A 24,000-nucleotide genomic window follows, 5' to 3' on the forward strand; every position below is an offset into this window, starting at 1 on the left:
TGATTGATAAGACGAAGCTCAGTCGATAAGCGCAAAATTTAAAACAACCAACAAAAAAAAGAACCAAAGCATTGCGAAACTGTAAACAGAAACAGAATGTGAAAACAAAAATTTTAAACAATTCTGCGAATTAGGTTAAAAGTCAAACGATTTACATTTCCTTTGCGCCTGCATTGGAATTCCCGGGTTTTAATTCATTCATCAGATTAGGAGGTTTAAGTCTGGCACACAGCACAGCGGAAAATAAACAAAAACTTTCACATTTGAGGCGTAGATTTGTCTGGAAACTGAATTTTAAATATAATTTTCTTTCTTTCATCTTAAGTTCTTCTAATAAAACTATGTTTAAAAGATAGCTATGTATAGAGTAATAGATTTTGTAGTAGTCAGAAGTGTAAACCTAATAATCGGCTGCTGTGTTTGATAGATAATCGCGTCGTCCAATATTCGAGGCCTGTTTGCTCTGTACCGCTTCCAGTTTGGGGCACTCGGTGATGCGATGGCCCAGACCGCCACAATAGGTGCAGCCATGTGAGTCGCCCAGATCGAGATGTTGATGCTCTGCCTCTGGCGCCAGTTCGTCCAGAAACTCCGGCACCTGTTGTTTGGCTTCTATAAGCAAATGCTTTAGATCGAGCAGCACCGATTGCTCGGTAATCTTGTTGATTAGTGTTGTGGCCAAGCCCTTAGTGTTCGATCGACCCGTACGACCAATGCGATGGACGTAGTTCTCAATGTCATCGGGCATGTCGTAATTAATGACATGCTGGACATTGGGGAAATCGAGACCTTTAGAGGCAACATCTGTGGCAACTAGAACATCTTTTTTGCCCACACGATAGGCGTCAACGGCACGAGAACGCTCCTCCTGATCCTTGCCACCGTGTATGGCCACCGCTTCGACTCCCTTGAGTAGCAGATACTCGTGTATGCAGTCCACATCCTGTTTCTTTTCAGCAAATATTAACACGGGCGGGGCAGTCTTTTGAAGGCAATCCAGCAAGTAGACCACTTTGGCCTCTTGCTTTACATATTCCACTTGTTGGGTTACATTCATGGAGGCGGCACCTGCCCTGCCCACATTGATGGTAACAGGTTTGACCAGGGCAGTTTGTGCAAAGTTCTGAATCTTCTTCGGCATAGTGGCTGAGAAAAGAAGCGTCTGTCGCTGACCCTTAAAGAAGGAGAATATTGTGCGCACATCCTCCTCGAACCCCATGTCTATCATACGATCTGCCTCGTCCATGCACAAATATCGACACATGTCAAGGGTGAGAATCTTTTTGTCCAGCATGTCCATTAGTCTACCGGGAGTGGCTACTACAATGTGCACTCCGCGTGATATCACATCCAAGGCTTCACTGACTGGTAATCCACCCATTGCTAGACAAGATCGCACCTCAGGCATACCGCAGGCCTGTAGATGCTTGCTATAATGCTGAATGATCTCGTGCGTCTGTTTGGCCAACTCTCGAGAGGGGCAAATTATGAGACCATAGGGACCCTCATTCCTTTCGAATGGCAAACTGTATTCTTGTTCTAGAGCGAACATTATAATAGGCAGCACAAAGACCAAAGTCTTTCCTGAACCGGTGAAGGCTATGCCAATCAGATCGCGGCCAGACAGCACCGTGGGTAATCCTTGCACTTGAATGGGCGTTGGCGATTTTATTCCCTTTGCTGCCAAACCATTAAGGATTCCCTTGTGAAACTTCATCTCGCGAAAACTGCTTATAGGTGGACACGGATTTTCTCCTTCCACCAATATTCTCAACTGTTTCCGAATAGCCTGACGCTCTTTCTCAGGCATAGTCTGAATGTAGCGCGGCGGCCGCCAAGAAGTCTTTATTGGATCCTCATACTGTATGCCTTTGGCCAATTCAGCAACGCCCATCAAAGCCTTCTGCTGAGCTATACTCTCCATGATCTTCTCCTCTTCCCTTAGCTGCTTTTCCACGGCACTTAGCTTTTTGGCTTCGGCGATTTTCTTCAGCTCTGTGTGTTGATCCAGTAAACTGATGTTGTACTTGCGACCATATGTCTCCGCATCTTGAGCACCCTGGGAGTCGTCATCGTTTTCATTCTCGCTGGAGGATTTGTGCTGATTTGTTTCTGAGGCCAATTGAACGATGCGGCCAAGTTTCATCATGTGTTGTTTCTTTCGCTCTTTGACCGGCACATACGGAACATAGTCATCGTTAGCCAGTGCGTCCTCATCGCCAGATGACTTTGATTCTCTTCTATAACGTTTAATTGGAACTTTCGACATTTTTATTTAAGAAACGTTTTCAAACGTAAACAGACGCGAAAACAAACCCAGCTGATGGCTAATGGTCAGTGTTGGCAAACGATATTTAAAAGGAAAACTCTGTAAAGTTAAAAGTTAACAGTACTCATGAGTTAAAAGTGCTCGATTTGGTGCTCAGTGGCGATCAAGTCAGCTGACTTGGTTAATAATAATAGAAGAAATATATAAATATATATTATGATTATTTAGAGAAACATTTAAAAACATTCCCACAAATTGATAATTAAAAGAAAATATAAACCATTTTGGGATATTGATAATGAAATAAAAACTTTCCCATTTTCTAAGTAGAACAAACAACAAATATATAACTTTAATATGGAATAATAATACAGCAGTAATTTTGTGTTTTAGTTTTAGATTTCGATCATTCCACTAACTATTACAGGGCTAAATTAGATGCAATAGGGTTTGCACTTGGAGTTGGATTTTTGGACATTGAATTTACACTTGATTAGAACACAAAATTTACACATATGATTTTCCAAATCCGGCCATCCTTTCCACGGACTCGGACAAGCAGAAGGAGTAAGAAAGCATTTCGCTCCCTTCTTACTTGACATTGTAGTTTTTGTGGACCTCGGGTGAGATATTGTAGACGTATTGGAGAATCTCCTGAATGACGGGTTCCTTACGAGTCTGAATGGCACGCTCCATATCGGCAAGTTTCACACGGGTGTCCGCATCGATTTTTGCAGCGACTCCTTCGCGGCTGCCCATATGCTATGTACACAAACAGAGAGGAGGGGGCGACATTAAAATGATATGTTAGCAATTGAAAATAATCAAATCTCACCTTGGCCTCGAATTCTTTGAAGGCACGCTCACGCTCCTGACGGAATTTCTCAATCTCCTCAGTGGCCTCATCTTTGGCTTGCTTCAATCTTCTTGCCTTGCCTGTGTTTAAACATCAAACGAGAAGGTGAAAAATCATTATTAACAAATTGTCAACTACTATTTATTAATCATGTGACTCTTTCGCGTAACGTTCGTGTCACGATGGGGGGTGGTGGTGGAACATGGCGAATGGAACGAAATCGCAGTCATTTGTTGTTGTTTTTTCTGTATACGCTGCAATCCAGTTGGATTTTTTTTTCGTTTTGTTTTCGACACTTACGTTTCCTGGCCTCAGCAACTTTTTCAGCTGCCTTCTTTTCAGCAGCCAACAATTGTTGGATTCCCTGGGTTTGGCTGGCCATGTTTTTTTTCGGTTGCTAATCAATTAACTTTACTTGTACTCCGCGCAAGTTGAAAAAAGCAAGTGACGAGCTCTCCAATTGGAACGTTTATCTGTGAAAAAAGTTATCATGTGACACACACACACACACATACACAAAAACGCCATTAACGAACGAACTGTCGGGCGCAGGGGCGCCACTTTGAAATGGTCACTCTAAAATGTTCTCTTGGCTTGGCAACAGGGGGCGCCACTTTATAACGCGCGAACATTTTCTAGCGGTTTTATGTTCGTGCGTTTTACTCACGCGTTTTAAGCCGCTCGAACATGTGAGTAAACCGCTCGAACATGTTCGAGTTCGTGAGTAAACCGCGCAAACATGTTTGTGTTCGAGAGAATTGTTGTGTTTACTTTGATTGCGCGCCTAATTGTTTAAATTTTTAACTAAATCTGCTAAATCAATGTCCCAAAATGAGAGAAACATTGTTCTGGATCTCAATCTGGAAATTCTTACAGCTGCCACAGCGGCGGAGTTTGTGAATGGAATATTCGACTACTTGCTCTATCAGAGGCGGCAGATTCCATTTGTATACAAAACATATAAGTATTTTATAGAAAAATGGAGCGAGGCCGTCCACGAGGAACAGGAGGAGACACAGAAGTCCTTTGCCCATCATCAGTTGAAGCAGCATCGTTCCAAGGCAACCGCCACCAAGGAATCCATCAGTGCCATTAGAGAGCTAATTCGGCAAGCATTTAAAAGCAGTGTGGTCAAGAAATGCCGCTTTTTGTTTGGGAATTCCATCTTTATGGCAACTGAGTCTTATACCTTACATATTCCTCATAACACCATAGTCCGGCAGCAGCAATTTGACCTAACTGAGAGCCGTATTAACCAATCTCTTATTCAACTAATGGCCTGCGATGAGCTCTGTGCAATCTTTGGCAGCGAGATGAGTACCACCAATATGTTTCTCGAACTAGAACTGCAGACGGATGTGGATGCACCTGCGAATGGGATGGGAATCTTTCCCAAGGATGTGTTAAGTCAATTGCCAAGAAGCTGCAAGAATGTGCATTTACATCTCGTGTACGACCATGGCCATCAACCAGTTACAGCCCCTGAATTGGCCATCTATCAGGATCTAGAGAAATCAACTAGTGAAGTGGACGACTTAGGGGCCCCTGTTACCGCCCCTGAATTGACCATCTATCAGGATCTGGAGAAGTCAACTAGTAAAGTGGACGAGTTAAAGGTAGCAGACACGAGCAAAGTGGAGCAAGAGTTTTCTTGGTGGCAAGCAGAGGCCATCGTACGTGGCTTCAAGACGCCTAATCAGAAGTCCTTTAATCTTTGGTCTAGCTAACAATTTATCAAGCAATAAACTACAGCCAATATTACATTTATTTGCAATTTACGAAATTCTGTAATTTTAATCGAATATAATTAGGGTGTCAGCTACATTCTCCTGCTCACTCTGTTTGGTAACAATCTGATGGGCAATTCGATTAATGTCACGTTGTCCAGATCCGGATTCTCCGGCGCAATCTCCTTAAACTTGGCCGTCTTGATGTGCTCCATTTGGTCGGGCACACAGAGGTCTCCTTTTTTTTTTGAAATAAGCAGCCAATGCGGTGGTGACAACTGCCCATATCAACATCCTTCACATTAACTCCGGGCATTATTATTTCTCAATCAAAACTAATTCTCAATTAAACAATGTCTTTTCTCTTAAAAGCAAATGAGGAGGATATATGTATTACAGTGATGACTTCGCAGGACGCTGGCTTCAATCGAAATGGCAGATTGATGCCGATTCGTTTGACATCAATTGAATAGCGTTGTCGATTTATATTGAATTTCATCGAATTATTGACATAACTAATGAAGATTTTTATTTACTGTAATATTCAAATTCAATATTTCGTATTTGGAAATCTAAGTTTTAAAGGCAATGCTGCATTATATTTGCAGATTTTTTAAGGCTTTTCGGATTTTAAAATCTGTTTCGGGATTCAGCTAGCTCATTTTTAGTGGGGGTGACAACTCTGAGCAAGAAAATTTGAACTTGAGTCATTTTAAAATTTTTTATTTTTACATTTTATTGTTTTACAAGTTTGATTCAGAAAATATATATTTATATATTTAGTTATATATATATATATGTATGTACGCTTGTTATAATTTTTGTATTGAATTTTAATTTAAGGACTTGTGTTTTTCTCCAATATACTTTTAATTACATATACATACGTCAAAATAAAACGCATTAACATAGAAAACAATTATAATACATAAAATATTATTATGATAAATCACAAAAATGTTCGCAAATTTTCGCTATTTTATTCTATTTGCTTGATACTCTCTCCGTCAGTTCTAAAAAAATATAGATGCATAGATATATATACATATATACGATGCGTTGGTCAACTCATTTAAAGATTTGAAAATTAAAGCTACAACGACACTCTCTATTATTATTCTTTAAGGATTCCCCGGAAAAGCCAAAAGATGCAAAATTAAAAACTGAAATGCAAAGCCAAACATTATATTGGCGCTGATATGACAAAGTTAAGGGGACAATGAGAGGACAGGACACACAAAGGGGTTGTTGGGATGGGGTGTATTGTTGATTAACACGAATCGAAATATTCTTTATTGTACATCTAGATGGTCATTGATTCTAAATAAAAAAAATATATTATATTTATATATATATATATGTGTGTGTGTGTGTGTATATATAGTACATAGCTAAGATGTATGCGATCTATATTGGGAATGCACTCGGATTATTTTGTGCGTGGTATAGGTCTTGTCAAGGTTTAGTTGTTTGCTGTTGTTGTTGATTTTTAGGATTACGCAGGATAGCAGAGAAAAGTATTTCCAAAGATATTGCGCGATTCACAGTTTTGCTTTTCTTTATTTTCTTTTTGGTCATGTGCAGCGCCTGCTAACGGCGCCAGGAGCCAATCCTAAGAGGCGCTTGCAGTTTGCGGTCTAATGGGAGCTTGTTGTCTCTGCATTTGGACCACGCCTCCTCCAGCACCGACTCCACCTCCCCCGCTGGAGCGAATTTCGCGTGCATAACAATCACGACAGACACGCACCGCCTTGGTTAGACCATATTTGGGTAGCGGTGCAGATGCATTGGAGCAGACACCACAGAAAACTCCACCACAATTGCGGCAGTGATGGCGCCGACGGAAGGCAGTGAAAGGCGTCTGGCAGGACATGCAACGTGGAGCCTTGCCATCGGGTATCCAAGCAGGAGGCGCTAGTGTCCCCGTTCCTGTCGTTGCGTTCATAGTTGTCGTCGTCGTCGCGGGCATTTGTGTTTCATTGTTGCTCTGATGACGGCGACGGCCAGTGCCACTGCGCATACTCACAGGCGAATTCTGCTCTGAGCTCGAGCTTGTTGAAGAAGAGGAGGCACTAGATGGTGTATTGCTACCCACGGAATTGTTACGTTGTCGCTGCAACTCACGTTCTTCGCTTACTGCAGCAGCAGCAGCTGCGGCAGCGGTGGCAACAACCTCCTGATCACCCAGACTCCGGCTTCGTGTCACATGACTACGAGTTGTTGTGGTTGTTGTTGTCGCGTCTGGCGGACTACTTGAGGTGCTATTATTGTTGTCAATTGTTGTGTGATTGCGTTGCATACTGGCGCCAGCAGAATGACGAGCTCCACTGGCGCTGAACACATTGTCCAGCTCGGGATTTACTTCCTCAGCTGAGTAAATGCTTTGGTTAGAGCCAGCGCTCTCTTGTATCACATCATTCTCGGAGGCACGAAACTCAAACAGTTCCGACTCCTTTGTCTTTTCGGGTATGTCATCAATCTCCTCCTGCGACGAGGACACATTCATGAGGAACACACTTCGCAATATTTGGCGTAAATCTGATGCGAAATTCGTTTGCAATTGATCAGCTACGCCGGCAATGCAAACAAACAGGCGATGCAGCAGATTCTCAGTGCTCCTGCAAAATAGCAGATATCGATTAGTAAACCGAAATGAACGCAAATAGCAATTACTCCTACTCACTTGAATTTTAGGCGTGCTGTTGTGTTGCGCATGGCCAAGGAGATATCATCGGATAGCGAGGAGGCTGTGCTATTGTCAGCACTGGCACTGCCCAGTTCAGGCTCGGGTTCCGGTTGAACAACATTGACATCCACATCAGTGGCCGACTCCATACTGCAACGTTTGCGGCCACTCCGACTGGTGCGATGTGGATGTGGTTGGCTATGATGCTGGTGATGATGGCTATGACTACTATGACTATGACGATGATGGTGATGAAGATGATGACGGTGGTGATGATGACTATGACGCTGCCGACTGCTGGTAAGCTGCTGGTGCTGCTGTTGCCCATCAGAATCTACAGATTTGATTGTCGTTGCATTGTTGTGGCCGCTTTCGGCATCGTCGCAACTGTCACTGCTTGGCAGACGCAAACGTTGCAGATGCCGGGTGGCAGCACTTGTGCTGGGCTCCTCATCATTAGCTCCTGCCGAGACCTGTCCAAACTCATCGTCTTCGCTGGCCACGAAATTATCAGTGAGCGTAACTTGTTGAGGTTGTAACAAATTGCCCAGATTCGTATTCGGTATGAGATAGCCTGAGGCACAATCGGCTGCCACAATGTCATCCAATAAATGTTCATCCGTTGTATCATCATCATCACTGTCATCATTACCCACTAAATCATCATCATCACTGTCATCATTACCCACTAAATCATCATCATCCGCCGAAAATGTCGACCCAATGGAGTGTGAGGGCGTTGGCGAAGCGGTGGATAGTGACAACATGGACGGAGAACGGTGACTAGCTTCCTCCTGTAGAGAAGGTGCACCGCTGTTGTTACTACTACTACTACTATTATTATTAATATTATTATTATTGTTGCGCTGATCCACCGTTAAACGCTCCAAAGTCCTGTGTGTGTTTGCTGTGCTATAGTCTTGTTGACTGGGCGCTTCAATACTACTCGATCCGAGGGGAACCTAGAGAAAAATTAAACAATTAACTTTGCGATTGTCCTCACTCTTCGTTTTGACTTTCCCATCTTACCTTTGTGTTGATATCCTCATTGGTGCATAGCACTTTCTCCAATTGATAGAGCTCTTGCTGATTTAGATTGCGTAATAAATCACGAATCTTGATGAGAATAGTGCGAAACGGTCGAAACATTTCCGACAACTGATCCCCCGGCATATCCATGTTAAGTGGTCCCTTGTTATAGACGACCAAGCCAGCTACAATTGCCAGGCGTGGAATAGAGAACATTAGGCCCGGATCAAAGGCATCAACCATTTCCTGATCGAGCAGGCCCATCTTTAAGGCCCGTTGCAATGTTTCCGAGAAAAGCACACCAATCCATTGTTGCATTTCGTATTCATGACGCGATTTCACCTGCACCATAGCGCTCACATAGCTCAACTCGAATTCGGCAAAGAGGCGATCAAAGATCTTGAGACTCTCGTAAAGCTGTTCCGTTGTGGAGTCATTAAAATCCAAATGCAATGTCTTGCTGTTCGGCACATTATTCCGCAGGCACTGATCTCGCAGCAGAACACGTACATTGCCCAGACTTTTGGTCACCGCCTGGGCCAGGGGGGCGCATCTCTTTGCTCTCCGCCTCACGGTTCATAATAGAAGAGCCGGCTGCCAAACACTCTGCTCCAAACCACAACTGACCGGCCAGATTCTCCTGCAACACTTCTTCAGGAAATTTCGCACGAAATGCACGCGGATCACGATCTTCGCCGAGAAGTTCTTCCATTATTAAATTTGTTATGGCCAGCACTTTGTCCTAAAAGCAAAGACACGTTTTAATTCTATGGCTTATTTATTGAAAAGAGGGGCTATTCTCTTACCTGATTTTGTCGCAATCTGCTGACCAACCGGGAACATCGATCCGGCTCGGCGCGTCCATCGAAACTGTCCAGTTCACTGGCCACCGCTGTAAGTGAGCGATCTGCATGATAGAAGCGAGCCAGCAAAGATTTGTCATCAGCCTGTAAAAAAAAAGAAAAAACAACAAAATGAGTAACATAGATAAGATGTCTGTCTCAGTCCCAGGCCCAATCCCAGTGCCAACCAAACGGGAATGCCTTATCACGCTTCAATGCGACAAATTGTAATGAGGGGAACAATATTAAACTTGAACTCGAGCATGTCTGGATGACTCAATTAACTCTGTCCCATTAAATGGACAAGAAGATCATACTACAAAGGATTTAGTTTCAATAACACACTTTTAATTGATTATGCTACAACTGAACTTGACGTGTTTGAAATTTGAATCATTCTCGAATTTCACAACCGTCACGTAAAACTGTCATTTTAAATTAATTAAACTTTCTTAATTAAGTTCTCTTGATTCGATCTGGAAAACTGATTAAGAGTCACGGATTTGTCAAGACGCTTTTTCATCAATCAGAATTTTTAGATACCTAGTCGATTAGTCCTTTTGAGCCTGGTAATAACCAAAAAATTATGAATTGCAGACAACATAGCCATCACGTGCGTTTTTCTGATAACATGATCAAGGTGGAATCAAATGGCTAAGGAGAGAGCAAAATCGAGATACAGATCGAGAGAGAGAGAGAGAGAGAAGTTATCGACACTTGAACTTGTTTTTGCTGTTTTCCATCTTTTTGCATATTTGCAAATTCAAAATCTTCTCACCTTGTGCCTTGCTCTTGTCTCTCTCTCTCTATCTTTAGAGCTTCTTTTTTGCTCTGTTTAAATATAAAATTTCAAGTCCGAGGGGGATGTGTAGAAGGGGCAAAGAAAAGCAGTTAACAAAATGTACGCGAAATGTGTTTATTTTAAAGTTAAACACGTCAAAAAAAAAACCAGCAAAAAGCGTTGACTTTACGCGCTTTGCCGTTTAAAAACTGCGCAGTTCGACAACCAGCAGAGGCGTCGTTTCGACTAATGATAGGGAGAGGGCGAAAGAGAAGTGTAAAAACTGGGTTTGGGGTCGGGTGGTGTCGCCTGATCAGGTAGTATCCATGTATGTACTACAAGTTGTTCAAGGGAAATTTGTGCAACAACAAAAGGTTAATTACATTGTGCAGTTAGATTTCCAATTGCAGTTCCAGTTACGCCATTAAAAACAGGTGGGGGAGTCAGTGCAAAGAGAATCGAAATGTGTTGGAATCACGCAGCAAATCGATGAATTGATAAACGATAAAAACACACACCCATACACCTAAAGATTATGTACAGAGTAGAGTATAGACGGCTCATTTGTTTAACTAAGAAATAAATAAAAGGGCAAAGCTCCTTTAAGGCCATGTCTATGATTCTCGCATAGCAAGAATAAGAATAATAATAATAACAATTCGAACAATTAAGCATTATGTATGTACATAAATATGTATATACATACGAATGTATGTATTTATGTAGATGAATATACAAAGTACAATTAAATGAGCAAGGCCGTGCGTAAACAGTTCAATGACTCCTCAACACACACAACGTGTCTCGGACTGTTCCCGTCCACCAGGTCGGAATCTCATTCTCTTCATTCTTGTTCGTTTCAGAGCGACGTCAAATTATTGCGCGTTTCAAAGGACTTGAGGAATTGTGGGTGAATGGCTGAAGTGGTTGGTTATAAGTTTCGTCTGTGATTCGGAATGAATTGCTAATAGAAACGAAATATCATACCTTCTTCCGCTCCTCCTTTATTACAAAGCAAATTATCCACAGTTGGTTGTTAAGAATTTGAATTTAAACAGCTCGACAAAAGTTCAAGTCTGACAATAACCAAAAAATTCTAACAATTTCTTGCTAAATGAAAAATATCTATCCCACTCTCTCCCTTACTTGAAGAAAAATTGCGCCTAGTAGGTTTGTTTAAGCTTACTTCTGGTATAGATTGTTAAAAACTTGGTTTCAGAAACAACATGTATCGACGATGTCTTAAACGGTTTACTTGTCGTATGAGTTATATCACTTGAAGTATACAAATTCACCTCTCAATCTGCCTTGACCAAAGACAATGTTTCTAATCATTTACTCCAGCTTAATATTAAGTTTAAAATTTTATGAAACCTGATTAAGATTGGGACTCTATTTAGATCAACATTGCGTATGAGTGATGTAATATCAAATCTTGAGACTTTCTCTCTATTTACAATGTATTTTGATCATTTTAAAACAGAAATTTGAAACACACACATTCTGAAATGAATGGCCAAGTCAATGACCAGCCTTGAATGACGTTGAAATAACAATAACATGTTTCTTATAATTAATACCAAATTTTATTTACAACTTCTCATACGAAATTTTAATGCCCAACAACAACAACAACAACAAATAAAGAGCAATGAAAAATTAAAGCCTAATTAAGAATTTCAAGCTTGTGTGTTTTTCGAGTTCCTCTCCACTCTCCACACGTCCATTCATTGCACGCATGTAAGTGGCAACAAAACGGAAGTCAGCCGCACCACCAGTCAGCACCACCAAGGATGCCCCCCTGACTTTTGTGTTAATGGCAATTCTTTGTACAAAAAGGCCTTTTGCTGCTAAAATTTTAATGTGCCACACAGGAAATTACAATTCGTGACTTATGATGGATACATCGCACAGAGATGCAATTTGTAAAAAAACACACTGCTAAATGACACATAATTGACGAAAAACAAACAACAAACAACAGCAGAATTGTGCAATTAACTATGATACGAAAATATCCATTAGTATTGCAATTTTGTTTATTATTATCTTATATTGAGACATCCCATTTAAATTACATAAAATTAAGTGAGAGAAGTATTTAGAAATACGATTCAAAATCCTTCAAATTGGTAAAAAGATATGCCCATTTAGGCAATTTTCACTGTATAATCTCTGGATAAATGATAAGTTTTCAAAGGTCTAAAGACTGCTTACTTTGTATTAATAACTATTGGAGCATCGATAAATTAGTTTCCGGTAAGAAAACTGGTTTTTCATTCTGCTAACAATAAACAAAAAGGTAATGATGAGTGAAATGTAAGTCGTTAGTGTTCCATTTACGAGATGATATATAAACACAATCTCTTTTTGATTTCAAGTGAAATGAACTGCGGAGGTGCTGCTGGTATGACGGAAGGTTGTGGGCGGCTACTGAGTTCATTTCAAAGTAAAAAGCAATAAAAATAAAAAAACCTAAAACAAAAATAACCAATTAACTAATTCCAATAAAAACATTTCAATAGAAAATTTGCAATTAATGAAAAACAAGTTCATTTTATATAATGAGGTAGGCATGCAGCAAATCTCTAACATTAATATGTAGAATCAAAAGCTTAAATAACTCTGTTGCGATAGGGCATTGAGAAAGGATTTCATATAATTTTTACTTTAATGTGCTGATAAATGGCTTAAATGGTAAATATTTGGCCAACCACTTTTGCAAATGACGTCAAATGAGCACACAAAAAAGTCTTCGCCTAAAAAAGCAACAAGCATTGAATAAATCCTTGAACAGTGACCAGGACAAGGTCGATGAAAACGCATAGAGTGAGCGCTTCGTGCAGGACGTCCTCCTCCCCAAGGCTTTTGTACTGAATTGCTGACGTTGGTTAGATGGTTGGTTGCTTGGCTGGGGAAATTGAAATGCGAGCCATGAGACACTTGAATAGCTGTGTGGCTCTCCTCTTTCATATGATCATTGGTCTCACCAACCATTGTTTGTTGTCTATTCACGCACTTGACATTGAAAATATGTCATGAGGGACACGCACACACCCACACATGCTAATATATACATATTTATGTATATAATATAGGATTGTATGTACTTAAAGTACTTATAACTGTCTGCCTGTCTCAAAAAAACAAAACTTTTCTTTTCTTTCAATTCAATCAGTCATCAATTGAGAAATATTGTTGGCAATTGAAGACTTTGATTACACCCCACACTAATAATGTCGCAAAGTCTGACCTCCTAACGAGGAGCAAATTACCCAAGCCCCCAGGTTTCCCCTACGTCCTCCCCCACTCGCCCAGCAAATGCCAGCACCTGAGTACAATCGATTAATTGAGCGATGGGAATTGGCAACGACAGAATGAGTATAGTATTTTATATGTATATCTAACTGTTTGTTGATTAATTGAATTTAATTTTGCACAGTTCGGCGAATTTTAAATGAAATGTATAATTTAATTGAAGAATTCCTTAAATTTTCACATAGATGGCGTAATTTGATAACAAATAACAAACACTACGCAACATTTAAACAAAAAAGGTGACAAATGTTAAATGAAAAATCCCACTTAAAGTAAAATAAGTTTCTGAGAAACTGAGAAATATTTAACTAGTAATAGTTGAGTTTTTGCAAGAAATTTAGTTTAACTCAGCTTGCTTTTGTAATTTAGTTTTATCTTGACAAAAATCAAATGAACAGAAACTTGAGGTTTTAGATAAAACAAATAAAAAAACAACACGTAATGTTTTACTTTTACTTACTAGACTAAGTTTAGTCACTACAATTATTAACAGAAACAATGTATTAAGAGAAAGAAAGTCAGAGAAAAAAGGGGGAAATAAAGGGAAAATAAATGTTTGAATGACTCACAGAAAATGCGACGCAAATATTGTTTAAACACAAAATTGGTTTTTACTTTAATCAAAAAATAAAAGTTGGATGAGTAATAGCCACAAAGATAAGTAGAAATCCACAAACATCCAAATTTATGATACACGTGAATACAAAAATTTCTTAGAATGCATTTGTTTTAATAAGACTTCCAGGCAGGAAAAGCAGGTCATGGTCAAATAAGGCAAAAACAACAAGCAATGTAAACAATAAGCAAACAAAAAAGAAGAAAAGTCTGACAATATATTTAAATGTTGGCATTCTCTTTCTCAATTCACTTTATACGCGAGATTATTGGACAATGAGTGAAATACAATGAGAAAGGACAAGAGAATATGAGACGTAAATGGCTTTTATTTGCAATTCCAGCAAATTGACATAGTGCATTCAACTTGCAAATATTTCGCACAATTTACGGAAGCAGGAAGTTAACCCAAAAATAAGCCTAAACGATCCTCGGAGCTGGGTGAACGACCCAAAAAATACAAATTGGTATAATCGGAAAGAAAGAGAGACAAACAGAGTTGACATTTCATTATGTCATCCAATAATGAATACAATTTCTTAACACATCAAATTTGCATGCACGTTTCCAAACAGTTCCCCTTCCCCCCCACAAATCGATGATGACGATGATTACGATGAATGGGTAAGTAGTGTGAGAGAGAATGAGACATGAGATGAGATGAGATGACAGCAACAGCAGAGGGAGTAGTAATCAATGCGGAAGAGCCCAAAAAACAGATGAAAGAGAGAGGGAGAAGCATAAAAACAAAACCAGCTGTCAATGAATAAACGTCATTTAATAAATTGATTAACAATTGTGAACAAAGCAGAAGAAAGGGCTAAACCCTATTGCATATTCATGAGTGAAGGCCTCCCCCTCCTCTCCTTCGCCTATTTCTTCTTTTTCTTCTTCTCGTCAGGTGTGTTGCAATCCCAGTTAACCAACCACTTAACTAGGTCGACAAGGCCGAAATTGTTTTACCAATTTTTGTGTTTTTCTTTTTGTTATTATTGGTTTTTTAGTGTTATTTTTTGTTATTGTGTCTGACATTATCGCTAGATATAAAACAGTTGGAACTTTTATAGCCTCTTTATGATTTATTTCCAGATTCTCTTTGTAATATCACATTTTCTTTTGGCCCAAATTGCTTAATTTAAAAAAGTAAGATTGTAAACGGAAAATCAACATTAAGGAACCTGTTAAGTAACGTCAAACCTTTTTTAACAAGAGTCAGTCATTTGGAAAAAGTCAACCAACATTGCGTCATAGACAAATTTACGCCCTAGTCCTCTGGTTTTAGTTCAGAGTAGGCCTAATTAAGACGTAATTACAAGTTAACATTATTTTTAGGCTTACTTTTCGTTTTGATGACAAAAAATGAGAAATCGCTATGGCTTTCACTTTCACTTGGAGGTTAAAGTGCCACCAACTCGGAAGTGTTGGTAATTGAATAACCGCAGACTGACGGACAATGAACATTGGAAGAAACGTGGGCGGTGGCGTCGTAGTTGGCCACACGCGCCACCTCATACTCTCAATTCTCTCGCATTTGATATGCTGGACACACACAGACACAAATACACAACTTATGCAACTGCTGTCGATGTCGATGATGATGATGATGATGATGACGATGGTGGCAACAATGGCGCACTGTTTGCTGATAAGCACACCAACTGGCACGTCCATCCACAGTCTGACAAACTGACTGTAAAGACGCCGCTCGCCGCTCTTTAGGGCTATCTGCGCTGTCGCCCACTGTTTAGGGATTAGGTAATAAGTATTTGAGCTTAGCTTATGAGAAAACTACATCGACGAGGAGCTGGAGGAGTAGATGGAGCCGGGTAATGTAATCTACAATTGAAAAGCTGACGCTGACGCTGCCGCCGCCGCCACCGCCACCATTCGAAAGTGCCACACTAGTGTATGGAGCAGTGGCAATGGCAATGGCGTTCGTTGCACTCTTCTTCCCCCAGACAAGATCGATTTGTGATGTGAATGTGGAAAATTTCACCGCTTTTACTTTTTTCCACTCGCGCCGTCAGTTTTCAAATGAAATGTGGTATTTTTTGGTTTGGAAAATGGCTGTGTCTGTGTGCGGTGGCTAGGTGAAAAACCGTAACGAATACTTGACATAAAAAAAAATATATATGTATATAAATAAGAGCCAAAAACGTAGACCAACCAAATCGAATATCGTCTGCATTGAGGCTGCATAAATTGTGCCAAAAATAGAGATCCATATATAAACTTTTGATAAATTTATAACCATACGCCTCATCATTCCCGCAAGCAAGGCAGGCAGGCATGCAGGCCATAGGGGGGGACCCATGAGGGCAGAAGTCAGGGCATTTTCTTATCAGCTGCCGCCAAACACCCAACACACCACAACACACATTTTCAGTCAGTTTAAGCAATATTGACATATTTGATATGTGAAATAAACTTAACCAAAAATAAAAGGCAACGTTGTAACAGGAAATTGAACGGATTAACTTACTAACAAATATTTAAACAATTTTTTATACTTCTTGTTTGGTTGTGTTTTATTTTTATTTTATTTTTTGAAACTCTCTTCTTATTTCTTCCGCAAGTCGAAAAAATTATAATCAAGAAGCATAACTAACACAAACGAAAGATAAAAAGGGAGGGAAAACTCTGTCGAAGCGTGCAACAAATGGGCTGTAAAATGAAAATGTTGCATAATCTTATCTGCCAATGAGAAAAGGGGGGCCGATAAAAATATAAATTACTTATACACGTATATACATATATGTATGTACATATATGTATGTATACACACAGATATTTACAGTATCTCACATAATCCGGTAGCCAGTGAATGGATATCACAGAAGAAAAAATAAAAGCCAATATGTGCAGCATGTCACGTATTAAAAAAGAAACCCCCAACTTCACAATTAAACAAAAAGAAAAACCTTTAACTTCAGCAAAATAAAAACTAAACATTTAAATGTTACATTTAACAATTAACATAAATATTTACATATATGTCCTGCACTTGAATTTAAGGAGGAACCATTTACATGACGTTTTCTTAAGAGTTCTTTAAAGGAATTGTCAATTCACTTGATTGTCTAAGAAACAGAAAATCCCTTTCAATGGCATTTAGCGATTGATTTAAAAAGACAAATAATATTATTTCTTTGGAATATTTCCCATTTTATTCACTAAGTATTAAAAATGGTGTCTCTTTCTATTCGTCTATTGAGGCTCGTGTGTTGGCCCTATCGACTATCATCTGTCGTCGTCGTCCGTTTTATGTTATCAGTGTTCTTGTTTTTATTTCGTTTCTGATTAAAACCAGCACAAGCAAACTATATACATATACAATTCTTTGTGTGTGTTTGTATTTGTTTATTATTCTTATTATTGTTGCTGCTGCTATTGTATTATTAACTAATGGTGTATTAATTTGCATAGTTTTCAAGTGGAAAAGTTGCAAGAAAACAACTTGATTAAATTATTTCTATACAGAAAAGCAGTAGCAAGTAGTTGCTTATATATATACAAATAAAATTGTTAAGCTGATTATTACACTTGGAAAGGAGAATGAGATCACACGGAAGCAAACATTTCACACCGTAGTCAATCGATTATGAGAACTAGCAACTATTCAGAATGACTTGTTAGACGCTTTCGTTAACCTAGTACCTTGACAAATTACTTTATCAATAGAAATTAGAGTTCAGTTCATAATTTACGTCTAAAATGAATATTCATAAGAACTTTTTCAATAGAACACAAAATGTTAATTAAATTTTCAAAGTAATTTGAAATTCCTGGCCCCCTTCTGAAATGTTAAATATCAACATTAAATATCACTTTCAATCTGAAATCGCAAATCGGAATAGCCCTGACTAAAGGAAAAATCGAAATCACTTTCAAGATAAGCAAATGAAACTCAAATTCGAAGGAACCAAGGCTAGAGATTAACAGCCAAGCAAATGTTTGTTATTATTTCTTTAAATATTTAGTCTCTCTAAAAACAAGACTTCGGTCCCATATGTTGGACGAAATATCCGTCAATTGTGAAAAATAATCTGCCAGTTTGTCTCTCTTGTTGGTTAATTTTTATATTTATGTATGTTTCTTGACGGCCTTTACTCTAGAACACATATTGGAGGGGAAAAATGAGGCCAACGCTTTTGAAGCTGAGAGAGTTGTTAACGGCAATGGCAACGGCAGCGACTACGGCGGCGTCATCACGTCGGCGGCGGTGGTGGAGGTGGCGGCATCAGCGGCGCCGTCATCGCACATGTCAATATTGCCCAAAAAAAAAAAAAAAAAAAAAAAATGATTCGTGCAACAAATAAAAACAGGTTGTTGTTGCTTTAGTTGATTGTGTTTGTGTTTGGCTTTGGCACGCGCAACAGGCCGCACCGGGGTTGGGTTGAAGAGGTATAGGCCGGGCGGTAGGTGTTATAAACGGCCGCTAGCCACCATTCACATTCACTTCACCAACACACTCACACACACACACACACACACACACACACACACAGATTGCAGCTAGTTGTAAGATATGACGAACGCCATGTGTTTATTTCATTTTCATAATGCATTTCAATGTGATGAATGTGATGAAGGGCTAAAGAAAATGTTTCCTCTCCTGACTGACCTCGCTAACTAAATGAACAACTGAAATCCTAAAGCCTTTTCTTTACTTATTGACTTCCTCATCAACAACAACAATAACAACAATATCTCTTTATGGTTTTTTTCTCTCCATTTTTTTAGTGGGTTAAGAAAGCGTAAATAAATGAATTTTACGCCAGTTGTCATGTTAGGCTACCGCATTAAACTAGCCCACAACTCTCTCAATCTTTTCCACAATTTCCTCCCCTTCTGCCTCTCAAACACAAGTCTCAATCATGACTCTTTGCAATTGTAATGCGCTCTTTTTTATAGTGTATTTTGCCAGCTCATGGGGTTTTTTTTTTTTTTTTTTGGTTTCTTTCTTTCATTTTACAGACAGCCCAGTCAGAGTTTATTGTGTTAATGGCCGATTTCGACGCAACAGACTTTAATTACACCACCAGCAACAACAACCACAACAAGAAGTCGAGCAAATTATTGTAAAAACTAGAAAAATGGAGAAAAAAACAATTGAGATTGAAACTGTTACGGCCAATGTGCCTCATTTTAAGCCCCCACCCACCAAAAAAATACGAAAAATAGATTTCACTTTTTTATAATTTGGTTTGGAGCTCTTTTTTTTTGCTTTTGTTTCTATATTTTGTGTGTGTGTGCGTGTGTGTGTGTGTTGGTTATAAAAAAATTCAATGCCACCTTCAATTGCGTTAATGACGCACACAAATGCCAAAGGCAAACTTCCTATGAACGAATGTTTATACACTATAGGAAAAAACATGTTGTTGAACTTCAAGCTCTAATTTGCCATTCTGAGAACATTAAACAAAGCAATTTCATCATCATCAACAGGTAGGCAGCAGCAGCGAATGTTCTACTATAATATTGGCATTCCAACATGTTAACACACACCCACATGCGTGTGTATGTGTGTGCGTGTAGTGCTGAAGAAGAAAAAGATGCCTTAGGCTACTCTAAACACACCCACAATCATTTTTTATTTTTGCATATGTTTATTATTTAAAAGAAAAATCTGCCATATGTATTTCCTTTTCGAAGCGACACCGTATTAAAGTTACCCTGTTATTATGGAATTTAACAATTTTTTTTATTAATTTTTAGATATTTCTAGATTCAAAAGCCTCAACGGAAATCCAATTGTGTTTGATCCTCTTCTTTGTCAGGACAATCAATCTCGTTCACCAGGAACATCAAACTATCAACCACTGGGAAAAATCTGTTTATAATGTCAGCTTCCAATGATTGGAGAGAGAAAGATATAGGCCAAAGAAAATCTCTAAACCTCTCTTTAAACATAAAAATCTTCTGTCTATCTTATGTCTTACAGATCAGAAAGTTAATACTTATAACTGTTTTTCCTTTTTAAATTTAAAGAACTTTTTTTGTAGATTTTAAAAAGGTTTTTGACAAGTTTTAAAGTAAATCTCACTTCAAGGGGCTCAAACGTCTCAATTGCGCGGATATTCTTGGATAATAATAATAAATTATTCAAATTTTGCCATTTTTACTCATAAAATAAAAATATACATACATAAAAAAACTTATGTTTTTATGCTCAAGATTATATTTATCGTTTCCTTTCTTTTCAAATGGTTCTTGCTTATCAGTTCTCTACACGTGTTAAATATTTTTTACAATAGGCAGAAAGAATGTATGTATTAACTCTAATTTCACCGTCTAAAAGGAACAATGTGAACTGTTTTTCCATGTATGTATGTATGTATATTTAAAGTGAGCTTGAGAATGATGCAATGCTTTTGTTTATATGTACATATGTATATATATACATATGTATATATATTTTGTAGGTCTTTATTTTTGCATCTGATAATCAATTACAAGACGCCTGTGGCGTGTGCCCCACTGACTCTTGAGTTTAGGTTGCTTTTTTTTTGCTGTTGCCTATTTTTTTATTGTTGGCGAATCCCATTGTTTTATTTGTGCTGAGTTGTCTCAATGGAGTTTTATAAACTTGTGTCTTGTATTTTTTAATAGCATGAATCATGAATGTGGCAATGCAACGAGAATGGAGGAATTGCATCTTATGGGCAATTCATAAGTCGGTTTGCTTAGGTAGTACAAAAGTAGGTCAAAGGATTTAAGCCTTGCGTTTGGCTTGAGTGATGCAATAAAGATGCATCTAAAATCTGGCAACGCTGTTACCTCTAGACCAGACAAAAGGAAAGTTGCCACACAAAGGCCCCCACATCTGTGCATAGGAAGAGGGAAAAAATTGCAGTCAATGAATGAAAGAGACAAAGACGAAAACGAAGACGAAGAAAACTTTACTTTATTCATGCATTTTCTATTTCACTTCGCGTGGCTGGTTGGCTGGCTGGCTGGCAAAAGAAAATGAGGAAAACGTAACAAGTTTATTTATGAGCTGGAGAGAAAAGTGTGCTTCTAAACTAGGCAACCGGAATACGAATGATGAGTGAAAAGTATTTGCCAAAAATATAAAAACCAATACTATTCAGTTTCTTTGTCTTTGTCTTTGTTTCTCTCTTCCCTATTGTAATCATATCACATGCAATCAAACGTGATTTGTTCATAATCTTATCTAATTGCCAAGCACAGAAAACAAAAAAAAAACATCAAGTTTCCAATGAGAAGTGGATAGACTGAAGCACTTGAAAAGCAATCATCTATATGTAGAAACAACTACACACACACATATGATACATAGATACATTTTACTTCTCTAACTCAATGAAATCTGAAGCCCTATGGAAACATCTGTTGCCTTTATTGTGCTATGTGTATTTATTTGTTTTCAATTTGAATTACCGACACTGACCTCCAGGTAGATATTCCAGGGTCGCAACTAGTACTCTCAAACACACACACACACACCTGCATTTCATATACATACCTTGATGATATTTATGTACCTATGTATGTATGTATATGTTATTCAAATTAAATGAAATCGCATGTAAATTGCTTTTAATATTTTGTTTCTTTAATATTTTTGTGTGGCACAAATCAAATAGTCAAATGATTTGACATGACTGACATAAAAAACGAAGATACATATGTATATTGATAAGAGAAGCGGGTGGGTGTGGCATATAAAGAAAATGTTATTTATAAAGTTTTAAAACACACACACACACACACATTCACATTGATTCCAGGTTCTAAATTTAGACAAATTAGATGAAAATCTGTAATTTTCTATACAAACATATGTACATATGTATGCATAAATTATAGACTGTTGACACTGATTTTTTCTCTAGTTATTTTCCACTGACTTGGGGTTTTTCCCCGACCGAGAATCGAGAATTTCCCCCCCGTCCCAATTGCCAGATGTGTAGATACATAAATTAGCCAGCAGCTCTGCTTATAATTTGCAGCACGAATAGAGTATGGCGCCATAGTGTGTGGTGTGTGTGTGCTCACGTGGGTGTATCAATGCATGTGCTTGTCATTGCTCTTCCCTGCCCCATTAAAATGAATGAGAGAAGAACATCACATCAATAATAGAGCTTACAAAAACCTTTCAAAAAAGTGAATAAATATCGTTTTATATGGCCCAAGATTAAGGTAAATCCTACAATGTTTACCGGCGAGCGATTTCTGGGAAGCTTTTAATGTTCATTCATAACAGTTATATGCAAACTCTTAGATACAGGGTATTAATCCACATGGAATTGTCGTTACTTTGTGTGTATGCAGTTGCCATATTTGTTAATGCAACTGTTTTTTTTTTTGTAGTGTAGTCAGTGAATCGAATTAATCATCATGCACACAAGGAAAATAAAAATTGCGGTTAAAACCCAGCTGCGAGAGACTAGTGCAACTGAGAGACAGAGAGAGCGTGGGAGAGGGACAGACAGAGAGTGAGAGCACTTTAATGAACGCTTTGTACCAGGGCCATAAGCAAATGGCGCTGACGTCACAACGGCACAGTTAACACGAAACAGAAACACAGAGTTGCTTTGACACCATTTTACGGCTGTACATGTGTGTGTGTCTGTAAGCATGTAATTGTATATGTATATAGATGTGCTTGTGTATGTGTGCATATAGTTTCTTTTGTGGTTGTTTTTTGTTGTTATTCGTCTTAATTAATTATTTTTAGCTTTTAGGTGGAATGGTGGTGGTGAGTGATAAGCTGTAATTATAATTTGGGTTATCAGTGAACTGTACCTTTGGTTTGTTTAGCCACTTGCGAAATGTGTCCATTGTTATTGTTGTAGTTGGTCAGCTCCGCCACAGCTGTTGACAGCCAAATTTCTGCTCCACTGTGCGGCTGGTCCTTCTACTATGACTACTGATGGTGCTGGTGTTGTCCGTTGTCCTTGTATTCTCTGAGTCGGATGCGTGCGTGTGTGGGTGAACGTAGAAAGAAACCAAACAAAACAAAGAAATACGCCAGCGTACGACAACGCCACACTGTCTTAGATATTCTTCTGTTTACGTTGAGGGGGGGAAGAGGCGGGGCCGTGTTTATTGGTCTTCGACTGTTGCGTTTTAGCCTGCTGATGTTGTGTTTGCGTTGCCGTATTTCACCTTTTCTTAAATGCACATTATTGAATTTAACATCTTTTGTTTTTGGATTTTTATTTTACTTTTTCACTAAATTTCGTATAAATGCCTCGTCGTCTCTCATTCTACGTTTTGCACTTAGCGTTTTATTTAATTCTTTTCTCTCCTTCCTCTTGCTTGTGTACTCGAATCACAATCACACACTTACACACACACTAGCACGCGTGACTTTTATTTGCTTTGCCTGCTGCTGCCTTTTCTTTTATTTTTTCTCACAAATTCACTTTGAACTGCATTTCTTGAGGCGGAAATTGCGTCGATTTGTGAAAATTCTAAAATTATTTGAAACACAAATTGGAAAACTGGCTTTTTCAGGGCCGTCGAACAAAAAACCATAAAACTCGCGCTACAAACACTATCTCGTTCGCAAGGTGTTGTGCTTCGCTATTTTGCTGTTGACTCACAATATTAAAAACGAAAATTAAACATTTACTGGGCTTTCGATTTCTTACTTATTTGGTCGCAGCAAATTTCAATTTAATCGAAGTAATGTTTTATAAATCCCACACGAACCGCTTCTCGATCATTTTGCCGTTTTACCGTATGCGAAGTGATAAAAATCAAACCTCTCCCCGACACCGCGAAACAAACTCTCTTTAGTTGTTGTTAGTTGTTGCATGTATATTTAGTTAATAACTTTTTCATTTCCAAAAACAAAACATATTTATCAATTTCTGACGCGGGCCGTACTTCTGAACTCTACGAA

The 24,000-nt window shown here is 38.7% G+C and overlaps 3 protein-coding genes across 3 annotated transcripts; 1 reads left to right on the plus strand and 2 right to left on the minus strand.

The window, feature by feature from the left end:
* Positions 1-275: 275 nt before the first annotated feature.
* abs (ATP-dependent RNA helicase abstrakt) lies at positions 276-24,000 on the minus strand. Its single transcript, XM_068298891.1, is given in 8 exon segments — positions 276-2,272; positions 4,963-5,130; positions 6,468-7,470; positions 7,536-8,500; positions 8,568-9,113; positions 9,115-9,309; positions 9,374-9,514; positions 22,896-24,000. Coding segments are annotated over 8 exon segments (4,926 nt in total). The 5' UTR covers positions 22,932-24,000; the 3' UTR covers positions 276-400.
* On the minus strand, positions 2,588-3,600 carry Vha13 (V-type proton ATPase subunit Vha13). The gene is made up of 3 exons (XM_068300842.1): positions 3,426-3,600; positions 3,105-3,205; positions 2,588-3,031 (listed from the first exon to the last, which is right to left on the minus strand). Exons 1-3 carry the CDS (start codon positions 3,505-3,507, stop codon positions 2,861-2,863), a joined length of 354 nt encoding a protein of 117 aa, XP_068156943.1. The 5' UTR covers positions 3,508-3,600; the 3' UTR covers positions 2,588-2,860.
* LOC137585172 (uncharacterized) lies at positions 3,878-4,908 on the plus strand. The gene has a single exon (XM_068300841.1). The coding sequence runs from the start codon at positions 3,947-3,949 to the stop codon at positions 4,850-4,852; it is 906 nt and encodes a 301-aa protein (XP_068156942.1). The 5' UTR covers positions 3,878-3,946; the 3' UTR covers positions 4,853-4,908.

The sequence above is a fragment of the Drosophila tropicalis genome, unplaced genomic scaffold, assembly GCF_018151085.1.
Source record: "Drosophila tropicalis isolate 14030-0801.00 unplaced genomic scaffold, ASM1815108v1 contig_878, whole genome shotgun sequence".
Classification (NCBI taxonomy): domain Eukaryota; kingdom Metazoa; phylum Arthropoda; class Insecta; order Diptera; family Drosophilidae; genus Drosophila; species Drosophila tropicalis.

Coding starts and splice junctions, on each gene's coding strand:
- Vha13 (XM_068300842.1), bottom strand. CDS start 3,507: ATGGCCAGCCAAACCCAGGGAATCCAACAATTGTTGGCTGCTGAAAAG. Junction 3,206..3,425: donor AGTTGCTGAGGCCAGGAAAC/GTAAGTGTCGAA, acceptor GTTTAAACACAG/GCAAGGCAAGAAGATTGAAG. Junction 3,032..3,104: donor TCAAAGAATTCGAGGCCAAG/GTGAGATTTGAT, acceptor TTGTGTACATAG/CATATGGGCAGCCGCGAAGG.
- LOC137585172 (XM_068300841.1), top strand. CDS start 3,947: ATGTCCCAAAATGAGAGAAACATTGTTCTGGATCTCAATCTGGAAATT.